The sequence below is a fragment of the Ctenopharyngodon idella genome, chromosome 2 (assembly GCF_019924925.1).
Source record: "Ctenopharyngodon idella isolate HZGC_01 chromosome 2, HZGC01, whole genome shotgun sequence".
NCBI classification, from domain to species: Eukaryota; Metazoa; Chordata; class Actinopteri; order Cypriniformes; family Xenocyprididae; genus Ctenopharyngodon; species Ctenopharyngodon idella.
Window position 1 is genome coordinate 6,337,246 of NC_067221.1, and position 18,732 is coordinate 6,355,977.

The 18,732-nt window shown below is 36.7% G+C and overlaps 2 protein-coding genes across 9 annotated transcripts in view; one reads left to right on the top strand and one right to left on the bottom strand.

The window, feature by feature from the left end:
• elavl1a (ELAV like RNA binding protein 1a) overlaps positions 1-1,383 on the top strand; it is a 9,550-nt gene extending 8,167 nt beyond the window's left edge. For all 4 annotated transcript variants that reach the window (XM_051883903.1, XM_051883920.1, XM_051883912.1 and 1 more), the window contains one exon: positions 37-1,383. In XM_051883903.1, coding sequence (XP_051739863.1) covers positions 37-361 — 325 coding nt within the window. In that variant the 3' untranslated portion in view covers positions 362-1,383. The remainder of the gene's footprint in view (positions 1-36) is intronic.
• Positions 675-18,732, bottom strand: part of slc1a8b (solute carrier family 1 member 8b) — a 20,639-nt gene continuing 2,581 nt past the window's right edge. For 2 of the 5 annotated variants that reach the window (XM_051883857.1, XM_051883872.1), the window contains exons 2-14: positions 16,721-16,738; positions 16,473-16,531; positions 14,087-14,337; positions 12,583-12,662; positions 11,849-12,064; positions 10,426-10,468; positions 10,130-10,340; positions 9,441-9,540; positions 8,105-8,338; positions 7,675-7,869; positions 6,088-6,222; positions 5,882-5,999; positions 675-5,745 (exon numbers count right to left, since the gene is read on the bottom strand). In XM_051883857.1, the coding sequence (XP_051739817.1) occupies positions 5,593-5,745; positions 5,882-5,999; positions 6,088-6,222; positions 7,675-7,869; positions 8,105-8,338; positions 9,441-9,540; positions 10,130-10,340; positions 10,426-10,468; positions 11,849-12,064; positions 12,583-12,662; positions 14,087-14,337; positions 16,473-16,482 (1,746 nt within the window). In that variant the 5' untranslated portion in view covers positions 16,483-16,531; positions 16,721-16,738 and the 3' untranslated portion in view covers positions 675-5,592. The other 3 variants (XM_051883864.1, XM_051883881.1, XM_051883890.1) reach the window with 3 other exon arrangements.

The following is an 18,732-nucleotide window of genomic DNA, read 5'->3' on the forward strand; positions in this document are numbered from 1 at the left end:
GAACTTGTCCTAAATGATGCTATTTTCTGTTTTCAGGTTCTCTCCTATGAGTGTAGACCACATGAGCGGCATGTCTGGCGTCAACATGCCTGGAAACTCCTCGTCAGGCTGGTGTATTTTCGTTTACAACCTGGGCCAGGATGCAGATGAGGGCATTTTGTGGCAGATGTTCGGGCCCTTCGGCGCCGTCACAAATGTCAAAGTGATCCGTGATTTCAACACCAACAAGTGCAAAGGATTTGGGTTTGTTACCATGACAAACTATGAAGAGGCAGCCATGGCTATCGCCAGCCTCAACGGCTACCGCCTCGGGGACAAGATTTTACAAGTGTCGTTCAAAACAAGCAAGTCGCACAAGTAGAAAGCAGGGTTGCCAGGAAAATGAAGGAGAGGGGTGTTTTCTGCAAAGCCAGAGAAATTGGCGCAGTTTTGAGAAAGAAAACTATTATTTTTAGTGTAATCAAGTCTTTGCAAATGTTCACGTTTCGCAGTCTCGTTTAGACAGTTTCTTTTAAGATTCAAGCTGTTGGATGCTTCAAATGCAAGTGTTTTAGGCGTTCTGGTTTATCCCAATATTTGACCAATAATGCGTTTAATACAAATTTGTCTGATGTTAGCCTGATATTGTTGCTATGTGCCATATGTGGTCGGACACCTCGTTCACCAGATGCTGGATTTAAAACTCTGATTTTTGTCTTTCTTTTGTCAGTATCTACATCCTACATAGCTCTTCAGTATTTACGATGCCTTAATTTGATGTCATTTTTCCACTTTGCCCACAATAATGTAGCACTTTTTGGTTTGGCAGGAATCTCATTACCCATCGCACAACAGTTCATTTGTTTATTAAAGTCTGAGTTTTAAATCCAGCATGCTGAGTGCTCCTTAGAAAAGAACAGGTAATGGCAAAGGAAATGAGGGGAAAATCTTTAACTAACTTGTTAATCTTTTGTAAGGGACCCTCCTGAAAAGACTGATAACTTAGAAGGACCAAAGACATGAATGGAAGGTTTAGTTTTCCCCAGACAGAGGTGCAGGTTGCACATCCCTAATATTCCAAAAATATTTGGACATCTGAATACTAGGTACTGAGTATTTATGTAAAATGTAATCACATTTGAGCATCAGCATCTTGTTTATGGTTTGCGTTTTCTTTTGTTTTTGTTTCTCTAGGCTAATACATACTTCAAGTTTAGTTTGTTTATTTGAAAATGGATATCCAGTACTAATGCATATGCTTTTTAAGACTGCCTTGTGATATTTGTGTTCTGTTCTTTTTCTTTTTTCTTTTTTTCTTTTTTTGCTTTTGTGTTTACTTTTGAAACCTTTCATTTTGTTTCACATGGCATTTACAATCATTAAATTTTATTTTGTTTTGCTCAACTTTTTGTTTTGTTTCTTTATTTTATCTTTTACTTAGTTCTTTCATTTTATCCATTAATAGTCAACTCAAGACATACTTACAGATGCAGACAGCTGAGTATTCAAGGCCCGTTCACACCAAAAATAACTATATTAGCGTCCACACCAGCGGACGATAACGTTGTTTATTCTAAACATGTGCTGCGGTTTTGTCGTCTGCCGCTTTAAACGCTCGAGCTCTTTAAATTCGGGTAGATTCTGATTGGCTGTCAGTGGTTTTATCATTCTTTAGAAGGTAGGGATGTAACGATACCTTCATTTCATGATTCGATACATATCACGATACGATATTATTGTGATACTTCAAGACATGGTAAGAGTTTAACAAAAAAATGTACTGTTGATTTAAAATGCTAAATTTGTTATTACATTGGAGTGGAAATGAATAAGCTTAGACCTGCTGCTGGTAACAATGTTGATACCAGAATAAAAATATTCACGTTTCTGAAGCCGAAAATACGGAAAAATACGAATATGCTTGCACTCTGTCATTGACTAGATATATTTAAATTAATGTAGGCTACTTTTTACTGGTGTAACAACACATTTGGCATTATCAGGACCCACAAATATTCCCCCATTGCATTATTATATAATATATTCAACATTATATATAATAGTTCAAAGTAGTACTGACACTAAAACTCTATAAACTTGAATTTTTTTCTCACACAGTAATTTTCATTTTGGGTGTATATACACAATACATATTGTCACTATTCATGATACATGTTGCATTTTTTTTGTATTGCGATATGGTGACACGATATATTGTTAGACCGCTATCACAAGGTAGTTAAGAAAAAACTGCATGAACAGAACAGACAGGAATGCATGCAAGCTACAGCGATGGGGGCCTACATAGACGAGAGATTGTGTGAAGAGGTTAGAAAGTACCCTCATTTGTACAACTCTAGCATGAAAGAATACAAAGATGTTTACATGGGCTGTAACTCGTGGCGAATGATTGCTCAAAACTGCGCATGCGTCGAACGCCTGTGTATGCGTACGAGTCAAATGAAGTATACTTTGCAAGGCTGCGCGTTCGACTGCGCATATACTAGCATACGCGTAAAAAAACGAAGTATACCCTGGGCTTTATAGTTATCGTTCTTGGTGTGAATAGGTCTTTAGTCCATACAGACCTCATTAGAAATACTAAATTTCCACATTTCATGGTTTTAATTTTAAGTATGAGATCTCTAGTATTTGTTTTTCAGGCATCGGACCAAATCGTAAATATACAATCTGACAATGGTTGGCTTGTTTGATTTGGCCAATGGAGTGCCATTTATTTTGCCTTTCTCAGTGGTTCATATTCAACATTTTCCAGTGGTTTTCAGCTGTAGTTCATTGAGCGGTGGGGAAGATAGAAACTGAAAGAAACTCAATCTCACAATTGTACAGTCATGCTCCTTTGGAGGTCTTCCAAATATTAGTTTGTAAAACCCCCACATAGGTTCATCTGTAGTTAGACAAGCCATGAATTACCCTCTTGTGTAGATATTGATCATTTTCAGCACAGACAGTTCTTAGGCTCCCTCTGCTACAAGACTTAAGGTTGGTATTGTGTGTGTGTGCATATATTTATATTATTGGTGACTGACAGTAATCCTAATCCTAAATGTTTTTGTACAGTAACTCACTGTATTTCGTCAGGTTTGTAATAAGCAGCAGTTTACTATACTTGCATCTTCTGTTACTTCATGGTTCATGTGAACCTCTTAGCAGCTTTACAGCCACTGTTGGTTACACGTAATTTATATGAAACACTTGGCATTCTCTTTTTGTGCACGTTTTGGCATATGTGCAATATTGAAAAAGTGATTCGTAATGATTAGTAGTAATTATTATAGCAACCGTTTCCCTGTCCATCTTTTTTGATATCCTGATGTTTAAAAAATTAAAATCGCCCAATGTTTTAGAGTCAACTGAGATGCCAGTTGTAAGAAATATCAAGTAGAATTTACTGGATGGTTGCTCGTTTTAAGCCTTAATTTATGTAGAATATACTGGAAGATTATTGAATGGTGGAATTATTTATATAGCTTATTGTGTATGGTTTTATGTGTTGATATTGATGAGTGTCTTAATTTTTTTTTATTTTAAATACTTTTTGGTTCTACAGTGAACATCTGTTATGAGCTACTGTCTAACATGTAGTTGTGAAATAAAATATCGGGCATCATTGCAAAATCTGAAAATTTGTGTCTTGGTATTAGTGAACTTGATTAGATATAGAAGTGTAATTTTTGGAAAATGTTTCCATTTTAGGCAGTTCAAGTGCATAGCCCAATTGGTCAATAGGGGGCGCTACAGCAATGAAATACGCAGAATTGCTTATAACTCCTAGACCGCTTATCTTATACCGTTGGAATCCTTGGCTCAAGAAGGACAAAACGTGTATATATCTCTGATTTCTTTTCCGGTATGAATTTTTTGCAATTTTGAATTTTGTCCAAAACCTACTTTTGCGAACTAGTCCTAGGTTTTTTGCCCGATTGGAACCAAACCAGTGCAGAAAGATTCTCTGGAGTCTGATTATCAAAACTTTTACTTAAATGGCTATAACTTGTGAATGGAATGAGATTTTTACCGAACAACGAACATGGGGGCTCAATCTTTGGTCACAGTAAAAAAAATAAAAAATAAAAAAAAAATAATAATTGTGGCGATTGGCCACTAGGTGGTGCTATAACACGAAAAAAAACCATGAAAACAGCTATAACTATGAAACCGTTAGTCAGATTGACTTGGAAATTGGCATGCGGCGTCTTGGTTCAAGGAGCCATGGCTGTCTATGAGGACATTGGCGTATCGAAAAACATGGCTGTCATCAGCCAATGATTTTGAGAACATTGGCACGATGCCCTGAAGGAGCCTGAGAAGTTTCAAAAAATTATTAAAATTACATTTTCAAATACTTATAACTGGGTGTGGTCGACTTATTTTCACGGGAGTCATGTCCTTAGACTTCTGAATCCTCGCTGAGTCCAACACCACCAAACATGCTAGGTTTCGGCTTATGGTTTGTGCAACATTGTGATTTAGCGTTTTAAAAAAAACAAACAAAAAAAAAAACAACTTTTGTGAATATCTTCGAAACCATTAGTCCGATCGAGACAAAACCACCATAGGAAACATGGAACCATAGCTTGTTAACTAAACTCAGCCCAAATGTCAATTTTGATAGGAAGTGGCAAAAAAAATGCAATCAAAGTCCTTCATGGGTCTTTTTTTTTTTTTTTTTTTTTTTTTTAATGCTCTCATATATATGTGTCTATAACTTCAAAACGAAATGAGATATTTTCACCAAATTTGACACACATCTATGGACACACTCTGAGGACACCCCAAAAAAAGTGGTGGAGATCAGGCAATAAGTGGTGCTAATAACTTGCTAAATAAAATATAATACCTTTTTATGTGCTTAAAAGCCTTAAAGTGCTTGAACCGCAGATAATTGCTGCTATGTTTTTGGTTTGTGATTCTTACAGGTGGTTTTTGGGAATTTAATTATAGGAGGTGCAACTTTTAGAAGGTATAAAAACTAACCATATTGTAGTTCTTGTTCTTTTACAGTATGAGTAATGAAGACTAATAACACAAGGTTAATTTAAAAAAAAAAAAATGTATTAAGAAAATAAACAAACATGATGATCTAAATTCCATCCCACTTAAAATGAACAGGGATTGTGCGCTCTGAACATAAGAACTGAAGAGATACACCATTGCTGTTCTTACAGTCATTAAAAAAAAATCATTTTGTTGTCACCGTACACTATGACAAGGCAACTGATGATCCATAATTGGAGCCCCAGTCGACTTACTAGTTGCGTAATGTTTCCTGTTTGGACATGGTTTTATTATTGTGGTCTAGTTTTAGTTGTACTGTCATTAACTATTGCATTTTAAGGCAATTCTAAAAGATAAACATTAAAAAAAACAAACACGCATGTTTTTGTAATTTACAAAACCCCCAAGTTAAGGTGTCAAAAGCACTCAAATGTCCTCATTTTTCAAGTTCACCAAAGGCGACTGTTGAGGTAACAGTAACATCTGTGATGTAAAAAGACAATGGCACAAATGTACAACAAAGGGGAGGAAAAGGGGGAAGGTTTTTGTGAAGTCAAGGCAGCTTCTGTTCCTGCTTGGTATCGTCCGTCAAAGCTAGACTTGGCAGAGGTTGTAACAGGTTGTCGGCCTCTCGATCACCTGATCGCCGACAACCTCTAAGATGTAGTCCCTGTTAGCCAGTAGTGGAACTTCAGATGTGGGAAAACTTTGCACGCTTTGGTTTCCAAAAGATATCACAGTATCTCTCTGCAAGACACAAAATACAGCATTACACAGTTGTCAAATGTTACTGGTAAACAACAGACCACTACTGCTCGATACTTGCTTATCCATATTTCTGACTAGAAAACGTGTAAATGAGCACATATTGGATATATCTTACTCTCTCTGTGTTGGTTGTGGATGGGATGTCTTTCTGAAAGTCCTTTCTGCACACGTGAGCCATGATTCCTGCGGCTAAAGCGTCTCCAAGCACGTTGATCATTGTTCGAAATCGGTCCCTAATGAAAAAAGATGCATGAGATTGACTTTCTGTTGTGGTATACAAGTAGTAGTACTCATGCAGTATGTAAGTGTAGGTGTACTTACAGGATCCAGTCAATAGCTACAATGAGTGAAATGTCATCTGGAGGCAAACCCACGGAGGTAAGGACGATAACCATGGTAACAAGACCAGCCTGAGGGATTCCAGCTGCTCCGATGCTTGCTGCCGTAGCTGTGATACTGAGAAAAAGATCAAGTCACATGTTTAGAATCAGTTACAAGTTTTTTGAAAGAAGTCTTGTGCTCACCAAGGCTGCATTTTTTTTAACAAGAATACAGTAAAAACAGTAATATATTGTGAAATATTTCAATTCAGAACTGTTTTTTAATTTAATATACTGGTATTTAAAATGTAATTTATTCCTGTGATGGAATTTTCAGCATCATTATTCGAGTCTTCAGTGTCACATGATCTTCAGAAATCATTCTAATATGCTGATTTGCTGCTCAATTATAGTGGTTCTTATTACTATCAATGTTGAGAACCCATGATACATTTTATTCAGGATTCTTTGATGAATAGATGTTCATAATGACGAACATTAAAAAGAACAGCATTTATTTGAAATAAAAATCTTTTTTAACATGTCTTTACTGTCAATTATGATCAAACATATCCGTGCTGAATAGAAGTATTTCATCATTCAGAATGATTTCTGAAGGATCATGTGACAAAGTAATGATGCTGAAAATTCAGCTTTGATTAAAGGAATAAATTACATTTTTAAAATATTAAATTAGAAAAGTTCTTTAAAATAAATACAGCCTTGGTGAGCATAAGAGACTTCTTTCAAAAGCATTAAAGGGTTAGTTCAGCCAAAAATTCTGTCATTAATTACTCACCCTTTTGTCGTTCCACACCTGTAAGACCTTCGTTCATCTTCTGAACACATGAAATCCGATGGCTCAGTGAGGCCTCCATTGACAGCAAGATAATTAACACTTTCAATGCCTAGAAAGGTACTAAATACATATTTAGAACAGTTTATGTGACTACAGTGGTTCAACCTTAATGTTATGAAGGGACGAGAATACTTTTTGTGCGCCAAAAAAACAAAATAACTACTTTATTCAACAATATCTAGTGATGGGCGATTTCAAAACACTGCTTCATGAAGCTTTATGAATCTTTTGTTTCGAATCAGTGATTCGGATCACGTATCCAACTGCCAAAGTCACGTGATTTCAGTAAATGAGGCTTCATTACATCATAAGTGTTTTGAAATTTCAATCATTCACGTGATTTTGGCAGTTTGATACGCGATCCAAATCACTGATTCGAAACAAAAGATTCGTAAAGCTTCATGAAGCAGTGTTTTGAAATCGTCCATCACTAGATATTGTTGAATAAAGTCGTTATTTAGTTTCGTTCATAACATTAAGGTTGAACCACTGTAGTCACATGAACTGTTTTAAATATGTCTGGAGGTCTCACTGAGCCCTCAGATTTTATCAAAAATATCTTAATTTGCGTCCTGAAGATGAATGAAGGTCTTACGGGTGTGGAACGACATGAGGGTGAATAATTAATGACAAAATTTAAATTTTTGGGTGAACTAACCCTTTAAAAATCTTAATTATTCTTAACTTTTGACCGGTCGTGTCATTCTGAATGTAACCGAAATACTTTACCTAATAGTAACAAGTTGTCCAAAGTCAAGCTCGTACTCATTGACTTGTGCAATGAAGATGGCTGCCACTGCCTCATACAGTGCTGTGCCATCCATATTGATAGTAGCGCCCACAGGAAGTACAAACCGAGCGATTTTCCGATCCACATGGCAGTTTTCCAGTAAGCACTTCATTGTAATGGGCAGAGTAGCTGAACTGGAGAAAGAAGGATTATTTAAATATACAAACAAGCTTATAAGGAATAAAACCATTAGTTGCATATTTCAAATGTTATGACTCATTTAGTGAATTTTCACATAGAATCCCTTGGTAGACCAATTAATTATTCAGTTTAATGTGATTTAATTGAACTATTCCCAGAAATAGATTACAGATTAACCCTTGTTAATGTTGCAGTGAGCTAAAAGGCTGTTCAAAATGGCTTTCTTACCTGGATGAAGTTGCCAATGCGATAACCAGAGCCTGGAGGAGGCCACGGATATAGCTAAAGGGGTTTTTCCTGGTAAACACGAAGAAGAACATCGGCAGCAAAATCACCCCATGCACGAACAGCCCCGCCAGGACAGTGATGAAGTACATTCCCAGCTTCTCCGCAAGGACTGCAGGATCATGCATGTCCAGGATTTTCCCAGCAACCAGAAATACGATTCCAAATGGGAAGTACCTGTACAAAGAGACTGGAGTATTAAAACTATACATCTATATATATGTATATACAGTAGTTTGCTTATTGAAGGTGCATGCACATGACTGCATGACTAAATCAGCTTTGACCTGACTCTCTCAAAGCGGAGCATCTTTCCACTGCCAACATCATTTAATAGGAATGAGGAAGCTGCTTTTAGAGCTGCTTTTAAACTATTACACTGACGTATTGTAGAGTGGATTAAAGAGATTGCTTGGCTCTCCATGTGTTTTGGTCTAGGATTGAGCTTTATTTGCCAGTCACATGCTTCTTTCACAGGTTTGCATGACAAAACATAATGACTGTCCTAGAAGTGATGTAACGTCTAAAAGTTAACATTTCTGTCATATATTTGATTGGGGTGGGAATCTTTTGGTACCTCACAAATCGATTCTTGAGGTCACGATTCTTGATTTTGATTTTTTCAGTTACAGTAGCCTGGTTTATTTAACAAGTAGTAAGAAATACTACAGAAATTGAATAATCAAATGTAAAAAAAAATCTTCACTGTATAAATTAAAAATAAATTGATTCATATTAAAGATACAAAAGTGAGTCAGTCAAAAGCAGCGAGTGATTTTTTTAATTAACATTAATGAAACAGACGGCAACAGTTTATGAGGCTGTTATCCCTTTAAGAATGAATGCACGGATCTAATATCCTGTTACACATCCGATTTTCTCCTAACTTTTTACGTTTGAGTAGGACGTAACAGACTGTTTACATGAATACTCCACACAATGTGCATTTTGACACAATTGTGTGTGTATTTGACCATGCAAGCACAATAAGATGTGAAAGAGAACTGAATTCGGGATCGCATGCATCAGAGAGGCGGCATCTGTGCTAGCACTGCATTGAGTCCTTTTTCGCAGCTTATTGTGATTAATAACATTTAACGTGTCAGTAACTTTAAGTATTACTTTGACGTTAAAGAAGTGTAATTTGTGTAAAATTTGTGCATCGGTAGAAGATAGAATCGTGATTCATATGTGAATCGATTTCCCCCCCCACCCCTAATATTTGAAATTACTAATCTCTAGTAGGTCATTTTGGGCAATCTGATCCATGTCTACTCACCACATAGCAGCATTGATGATCTTCATGACACATTCATTGATACAAAGACACACATTCACCAGAGGTGTACCTCTGGATCCCATTCTACCAAGCAGAAGACCTGGGGAGCAAAAAAAAGTTACCTCATTAAATTGATCAAAGGTGACGGTAAAGATGTATAGTGTTATAAAAGATTTGAGCTCTTTAGTCCTTAGAAATATTAGTACAACTTTTTCAATATTGTTAAGCATAATAAATGTTTCTTGAGTATCAAATCAACATATTAGAATCATTTCTGAAGGATCATGTGACACTGAAGACTGGAGTAATGATGCTGAAAATTCAGCTTTGCATCACAGAAATAAATTACATTTTAAAATATATTAAAATAGAAAACATTTATTTTAAATTGTAATAATATTTCACAATATTACTGTTTTTAATGTATTTTTGTTCTTAAACACTTCAAATTGTACAATAAATCTGCTGAAAAGATCAGCATTTCACCATTATATGTTGTATTTTGGCCGCTAGGCACAAATATGGGATGCTAGTGTTCCCACCAGGCGTTTTAATTAGTTTAACCGGCTAGCTTTACTGGTCAACTCTTTGACCAGCACCAAAGCAACAGTAACAAGCATAATCTGGTCTAAGCTGATCTTTTCAACAGGATGGCTTGTTGATATATAACAGTTCTAATCCATACACACCCATAGTGGCAGAGAAAATGACGATTCCTAGCACATTCATCCCATTGCTTTTCCCTGGTACAATCTTATAGTGGATTTCAGGAGGAGGAGTGAGTTCCAGAAACACTGGGTGACCCATCTTGGGGTTTTCATAGTCTGGCATGATGTACACAAAGTTGGCTTGTGATGATTTTGCACTGTTTTTTAAATTTTGAACAAGTTCTGTCTTATACTGAAATAGAAGAGCACAGATGGACAAGGATTAGGTACAAAAACTGTAAAGGATTAATTCCTCTGTTTTCATGTGTTTCTCTCACCTGCTGAAATGTGGCTTCAATCAGATTGGATGGAATCATGTTCCTGTTGGGAAAACACACAAAATCCATCTTATGTGAGGCCATAGATTTAAAACTATTTACAATCACAGACCTTTCAGCAAAAGGGCTAATTTTCCTGAGTATATGCTATTGGCCTAATTTCTGAGGCCAACACATGGCAAAAATGACACATTGTTTGTTTTCAGAATCACTGGATTTGAGTATTGTATAAGGCTGTGGCGTGGCATGGCCTGCTGGCTAAAAAAAAAAAGAAAAAAAGAAAAAAGCAGATCTGATTTAGCTCAGCCTAAAGACTTGGAGGGCAAAGGCTACAGGCTAATGCTTTATTTATAAAGTACCAATTCTACTGGCGTGTCCCTGACTGAAATCCAATTAAATCTGGTCCGGAGCTCAGGAGCATCTTTCGCACTCGAGAAAAGCCGTGTCATTCACATCCTCTTGAGTAGCTCTCTAAATATACCTAATTCCAGTCTTTCTGTCCAGTGACGGGATAGCGCAGAAGGGAAGCTTTTAAGCCTTGCAGACTTAATTGCAGCTCGAAAGCAGTTATGTAAGTTCAATGTGTTTTGCTGATCAATAAAGCTGAAATGAACTGCTTACAGTTCGTAGTTCAAATTATATACTAAGCACTGTTTGCTTTTTTAAATTATACCACAGTTTTATACAAGGTGTCTCCACAACTAGTGGACTACTAGTTTCCCCACATTTAAATAATGTAAAAGATTTCAAATTTAAAAGAGAGAATTCAGTGTGTACTTCAGAGTGAAACGTGATAATCAATGAGAAATAATGCTGGGCAGAACTTCCAGAAAATCCATGAGGATTTGATGGGATTTTGGGGCATTAAACCAGAATGCTAGTTTGCTAAAACAATGTTTACATAGCTATTTGGCTACTGCTTAACACTAGGCTATTCACTATATATTTCTGCCTAAGTTAGATATACAATGACCAAGTTTTTTATATTTAGATTTAACATTATGAATACAAACACTGATGAATCACAATAAGACCAAGAAAGAAATATTAAGAACGAAATAAATTAAGAACATAAACAGTGTCCATTTTGATTTCATGTGGACTTGAAAGACATTTGATGATGACAAAGAAATAAAAAAGTGATGATCTTGGGCATTTTCTGACTAGGAATTAACTTCTGCTTGAATGGAGAAACTAACATCAACAACATATTTGAAAAAACCAATCAAATCTGACAGAAAATGCTGAAATTATCGTTTTCAAGTTTCTCTACTTAAAACAAAGAGAGTGACGCTGTTACCAATAAGCTGATTGGCTCTTTTAACTGATGGGCGGGGCTTCCTTTCCTACAGCCGCCATTTTGAGGGCTGCGATTTCTAAAACCCAGAGAGTTAAGTTCTTATATTACTGCAATTAAAGTTACCTGATCAAATCAAGCAGGGCATCGGCAGACGTCATCACTGGCCCTCCTGCAGCTTTATGTCCCTCTTTCTCAGTACCAGTTCCGGGATGAATGATCAGCACCAGAATAATCCCCACAATTACAGCAATGAAGGTAGTCCACAGGTAATATGTGATGGTGAGAAGGCCCAGGCGTCCACTGGCTTTGGTGTCCATAGCAGACAAGCCAGACATTAAACTGTAAGGAAAGTGTTGGAGTTTCAATCAATATGTTCGACTTGAAGCGACGATGCGCAGACGGATCGGCGCATGATATCAAAATACCGCGAGAGCGATTAGAAAGCAGGCGGTTCCGTATGATTTCGAATCGCTCTCGCGGTACTTTGATGTAATACACCGATCGGTCTGCTCGAACATACCTAGGCCTATTATTATTAACAGTTTCACCCCTTGTACGCAGACAAGATCCTCCTTTTTTTTCCCTCAATATAATGGTGGCCAAATGCAGCTTATCTCTATAATTTGTGTAATTGTATGTAATTGTTAGACTCTAAAATAGGCTATCTTCAGCAACAATCAGCTATCCCAATATTTATTGAAAGGGTTTTAAAAACAGATGAATTTCAAAAGTAAAGCATTTCTTATGATGGAACTGTTTTCACAAAAAATGTCAAATACAATCTTGTATGTTTGGCCTCAGAAATGCTGACATCTTGAATGAAAGTGCAACCAAACAGAACAGACATGCCGAGTTACCTGGATGTGATGAGAGGAAGAATCAACATTTTCAGCATTCTCATTAGAAGCTCTCCAGGAAAAGAGAAGTAGATTTTTGCCTGAGGTAAAAGGGAAAACATGACTTTGAGTGACATATTGAAATATTTCATTTCCAACATTAAAAGCCTACTAGAATGACTTTGAATATATTCACTATTTCAGTAAAATCCCTGGAGAATTACGTCAGTTGACTTTTCTAAGTAATGCAAGTTTCTCCTTAGTTGACCCTGTAAGGTGTTTGGAGTTTATTTCTAGATAACAAAAGCCAGATGCTCACACCCTTAGCAGGAGGACTACCAGGTTTTAAGTACCTTATATAAGGTCTGCATGCCACATGCTTAAGGCTGGGAAAGGCTGGAAACTTCTTTAAGAGGAAAAGTCATCAACATCTTAAAGTTAAAGGAATTTTCCAGCTTCTAAATAAGCTAAAATCTACTGACAGCATATATCACTTTCATAGACAATAATTTTGAGTCAGTTTGTAGCAAAAAATGTAGACTTTTAAAAACATACATTTTAAAAGCAAAAATGTGTCGCTCATTAAAGCACTTGTATTAATTTTTATGTACAAAATTCTGTTATTTGTTCTGTGAAGTTGTCTATGGGTCAATGACATGACGTGCATATCCCAGTGCATTATTTCCTTTTAAAATAATATGATAAATTCAAGACATATCACTTTATTCTATAAAACCTACTTAGTTTGAATTTATTTTTAGTGCATTTAAATACCTAATACATATTATTTTATGTTTTGTTATCTTAAACCCCCAAAATGTCAGGTGGTGCAACTGTCCGAACAAATGAACAGATGAGAAAACTATTTAAAATGGTGTCTTAATAATAAAAAATTAAAACACTAAAGACTATGGCATCATTTTAGGTTTGAAACCTTTCATATAAAAAACATTTTATAAATATCAGTAGTTTTAAAGCTGTTGAAATAATTGAAAAACATTTGTCCAGCAATTTGGCACAACTGCAAACATGGCACTTTTATTATGAATTGACAAGGTAATAACAGTAAACATGGCAGGTTTGTAGATCTCTCTCAAATACTGGTAAAAACTGCTAATTTCAAGTATGGCTAGGTTGGTACACTTTCCATGTCAGGAGGTACAACTATATACATACAACTTGGTTGTACCGCCTGACATAAAAACAGTCAAAAAATGCATTTAAACACGTTGAAATGTTATTTAACAACTGAAACTTGTTTAAACAGTTCATGACTCAAAAATATGCATTACATCAGTTTTGAAAAGATTTTTAAAAAAACACCTTTATTATCGGTGACTACTAATCTAGGCAACTGCACTTCTGGTTATGCATTTCAAATATGAAAACAGTTCATTTCTGAAATCCTTTCTTGTATCATGCAAATGTTTTACGTGGGGAAAAAACACAACTTATTAATATAATATAAAACAGTTTTTTCTTCATAAAGGCGATAACAAATTTGAAGCTTTAGGTGACAAGTTACCTGTGTTGACAAGTTCAAACTTCTCAACCCGAATCCCACCACACAGCCTGACATTACTGCTAACACTGATAAGGTGAGCAAGCCGTTCCTTTTGCAGTAGTCCTTTACCCATGCCCGAAACTTTGTTGATACTGAGTTCTTGATAAGTTTCTTGAAATATTCCACCATGTTTCTCCAGGGACCCACGGGAGGGGAATGGCACTGGGAAGATGCCGGCCTTGAGCTACTCCGGTTCTCATCCATGCTTAGACCTGTGTGGGCAGGAAGTGTTGTGAGAGCCTTTTCGGTGTAAACCTTTTCTAACAACAGATTAAGCAATCAAGTATAGATCCAAACCACTGCCTTCACGACAGCACAGTCAGAGGCGATTACAAGGGTATTAAAAGAACCTAGTCAAGAGTCTGGAGGCCATTGACTGTGGAAAGATAAGTGATGAAGCACTAATCCTAGAATAAGAGGCCAAGGTCAGTGGGGGTCAACACATTTTGAGGTTAAAAAGTGAAGATTTACTTCAAAAAAGGTTACATTTTTAGAATTATTTTTGGAAACGCAATGAAAGTATGACATGGCATCCTTGGGGAGAATGACGAATCTGACACAGGCTCAAACCCACATGAGCAGCTGCACATCTGGAACCACTAACCATACCTTTTGAGTTAAAAAAGATATTAACCCTTGTGCTGTGTTGAAAATCCTTTACCTACTTTGGTTTTCTCTGTCAAAAATAACCAGCCTTCTAAATATTTTGTAAATCTCTCATTTTGCTTTTTTGTCAGCTTGCTGTCTTTCAATTAGCACAGGTTTTGTATTTCTTTTTGGATCGGATTGATCAAATTGTTCTGACCTTATGCACCTCAGTGTTTGAGTGACAAAAAAGTTAACTCAAGCTAATTCACCTCAAAAAATAAGGTACATAAGCTCAGATCAATGAGGCCTATGATCAAAAAGTTCCAAAAAGACATAAAACCTGTCCTAACTGAAAGAAAACAAGCTGATAAAAGATTTAATATTTCACTCTAAAAAATGCTGTGTTGAAAATGGACAAACCCAGCGATTAGGTTGTTTTAACCCAGCAGTTCGGTTAAATGTTTGCCCAACCTGCTGGGTTTGTCCATTTTCAACCCAACTTGAGTTGTTTTTAACCCAGCATTTTTTAGAGTGTTGAATATTATATATTTTAATATCAAATTTTCGGCAATAACAGCATAACAAGAGATTTTTTTTGAAGTCTGGTTTCTTTGTTGACCAGGAACGCCACAAGTGGAACACAGAAAAGCCAAAAAAATATTATGTTATACCTTGTGTGAGCAAAGCAAGTAAGTTTTAATCCAATGTGATATTAACTAGCATTTTCGGGAAGAAAATCCTGAAACACAACATTAGGGTTAAGCGTAAACAAAACATAGACTAAAAAATGCTGGGTTAAAAACAACCCAAGTTGGGTTAAAAATGGACAAACCCAGCGGTTGGGTTAAATGTTTGCCCAACCTGCTGAGTAGTTTTATTGTTTAAAAAAAACTCTATTGCTCGCTTAAAATGAACCCAAAATATGTTGGAAATTAACATTTATTAATATGTTTAATAAATTAACATTTATTAATGTTTAATGATTAATAATTAAACAATTGCAAAAAATTGCTTATTAATAATTGTTCACCTTTTGATTATTATTGTTGCCTCTAGTAATCATGTGTCTGATTTTTAATTTCCAACCTATTTTGGGTTCATTTTAAGCCAGCCATAGTCATTTTTAAACAATAGTTGGGTTAAATAAACCTTATAGTTGGGTTAAAACATTTTACCCAACCGTTGAGTCAAAACAACCCAATCACTGGGTTTGTCCATATTTAACCCAACTTGGGTTTTTAACCCAGTATTTTTTAGAGTGTAGTTTTATGTAATCCTGTTCCAAAAACAATTTTTAAAAGGTTACAAAATTAGTAGTATGTAACACCCAGTTCTATCTATGTAGACTAAAGAATCATTAAAAGTGTATTATTGCATGAGGTCTAAGTTTAATAGAGAAGTGAAGTTAAGAAGAGAAGTTTAATAGACCCATTTGCTCCACATGTCATATTCTAAAGAATAGTGATGGTCTGAGTGGGCTTGATTTAAGAAAAAAAAAAATTGCACCTCCTCAGAATACAGGATACTGAATAATATATCAAGTTATCCTTTTCTTACAGCACTCCTAGCTCACATGGAAAAAGGATGTTCTTTCATTTGGCTGCACTGCTTTTACTAAGTACACATGGGGTGGAGGCTATTCGGAGATGAAGGACATGCCCCTTATTAGTGTGAACGTCATGCCTTAATGGGATTTCTGCTGGTGCACTTTACAGGCATTTCCGACACCAGCGTGTACAGCAGGTATTGATTTAATTACCTGACAGCATTGGAGGGACTTCAGTCTAGGAAATGAAGGAGTTTTGGTTCTGAAAGAGCCTGTAAGAAAAATGGTTTTTATATTAATGGAAAACAAGTGAAATGTTGATCAAATGTTGAACAAGATCTGAAATGTTGTCTCGGAAACAAAGTAAATTTCTTTAGTTGTATCAATGTAAAAAGGCTAGATGCAAATGTTCTAAATGAAGACTTATGAAACAAAAACACGCATAAAACACCTTGACTTACAATTTGCCATACGCAGACCTCAACATCAGACATGGGTACATGAAACACGACAAGACAACATAAGACAGAAGAAAACAAACGGCTAAATGTGACTGCACAACCAGAAACAATCAGGTAAACATACTGTAAAAAATGATCAATAAGTTATGACAACATATGTTTTTACATTAAGTCATCAAAATAAGTTAAGCAATTTTTTTTACTTTTTTTTATTATACAAGATTCAACAAATTTTTAAGTCAATTTACTGTAATTTAAGTTGAAATGACTTGTACAGCTAAGTTGATTGTACTTACAAATTTAAGGCAGCAACCTTTTTTTTTTTTTTTTTCTTACAGTGCAGTTAAACAATGAATCTATATTATTTATTCATGACCCAGTGCATGCTGGATCAAATTCAAATAATTTTCAGTTTTTATTACAGTGTATATATTGTGTACATTCAATAAAATCATTAAACATGCAACTTCCCGATTGGAAGCTGACCCACCCACTAGGCTATACATGTGAAATCAGACTTGAGAGGCTGGAATTTCTCCAAATGTAACGAAGACCATCACAGGTGACGACAGCGGTGTCTCAGCTGCAATCAAACGCTAATCCATTTACTGGGAGCGGATATATTCACTGACTGTATCGTCAACCTAAATAACCACTGCGACTGCTTTGACGTCACAACATTTTACACCACGTAAAGTACAGGAATGAGACCCCGAATAATCATTAGTCACCGTGTGTGACTTGATTAGAAAGGTGAAGAGTGTATATGTAAACATACACCAATCAGGCATAACATTATGACCACTGACAGGTGAAGTGAATAACACTGATTATCTCTTCATCACGACACCTGTTAGTGGGTGGGATATATTGGGCAGTAAGTGAACATTTTGTCCTCAAAGTTAATGTGTTCGAAGCAGGAAAAATGGGCAAGCTTAAGGATTTGAGCGAGTTTGACAAGGGCCAAATTGTGATGGCTAGACGACTGGGTCAGAGCATCTCCAAAACCACCACTCTTGTGGGGTGTTCCTGGTCTGCAGTGGTCAGTATCTATCAAAAGTGGTCCAAGAAAGGAACAGTGGTGAACCGGCGACAGGGTCATGGGCAGCCGAGGCTCATTGATGCACGTGGGGAGCGAAGGCTGGCCCGTGTGGTCCGATCCAACAGATGAGCTACTGTAGCTCAAATTGCTCAAGAAGTTAATGCTGGTTCTGATAGAAAGGTGTCAGAATACACAGTGCATCAGTTTGTTGCGTATGGGGCTGCATAGACACAGACCAGTCAGGGTGCCCATGCTGACCCCTGTCCACCACAACAGTGGGCACGTGTGCATCAGAACTGGACCACGGAGCAATGGAAGAAGGTGGTCTGTGTGTCGCTTACCTGGGGAACACATGGCACCAGGATGCACTATGGGAAGAAGGCGAGCCGGCGGAGGCAGTGTGATGCTTTGGGCAATGTTCTGCTGAGAAACCTTGGGTCCTGCCATCCATGTGGATGTTACTTTGACACATACCACCTACCTAAGCATTGTTGCAGACCCTGTACACTCTTTCACGGAAATGGTATTCCCTGGTGGCTGTGGCCTCTTTCAGCAGGATAATGCGCCCTGCCACAAAGCAAAAATGGTTCAGGAATGGTTTGAGGAGCACAACAACGAGTTTGAGGTGTTGACTTGGCCTCCAAATTCCCCAATCAAGTATCTGTAGAATGTGCTGAACAAACAAGTCCGATCCATGGAGGCTCCACCTCACAACTTACAGGATTTAAAGGATCTGCTGCTAACATCTTGGTGCCAGATACCACAGCACACCTTCAGGGGTGTAGTGGAGTCCATGCCTCGACGGGTCAGGGCTGTTTTGGTAGCAAAAGGGGCACCAACACAATATTAGGAAGGTGGTCATAATGTTATGTCTGTGGTGCTCAGTCAAATATGTAAATGCTGTCCAGACCATGATGTACACATATGCTCTAAATATTTTTAGTAATAGAGAGATACACTAAACATGATG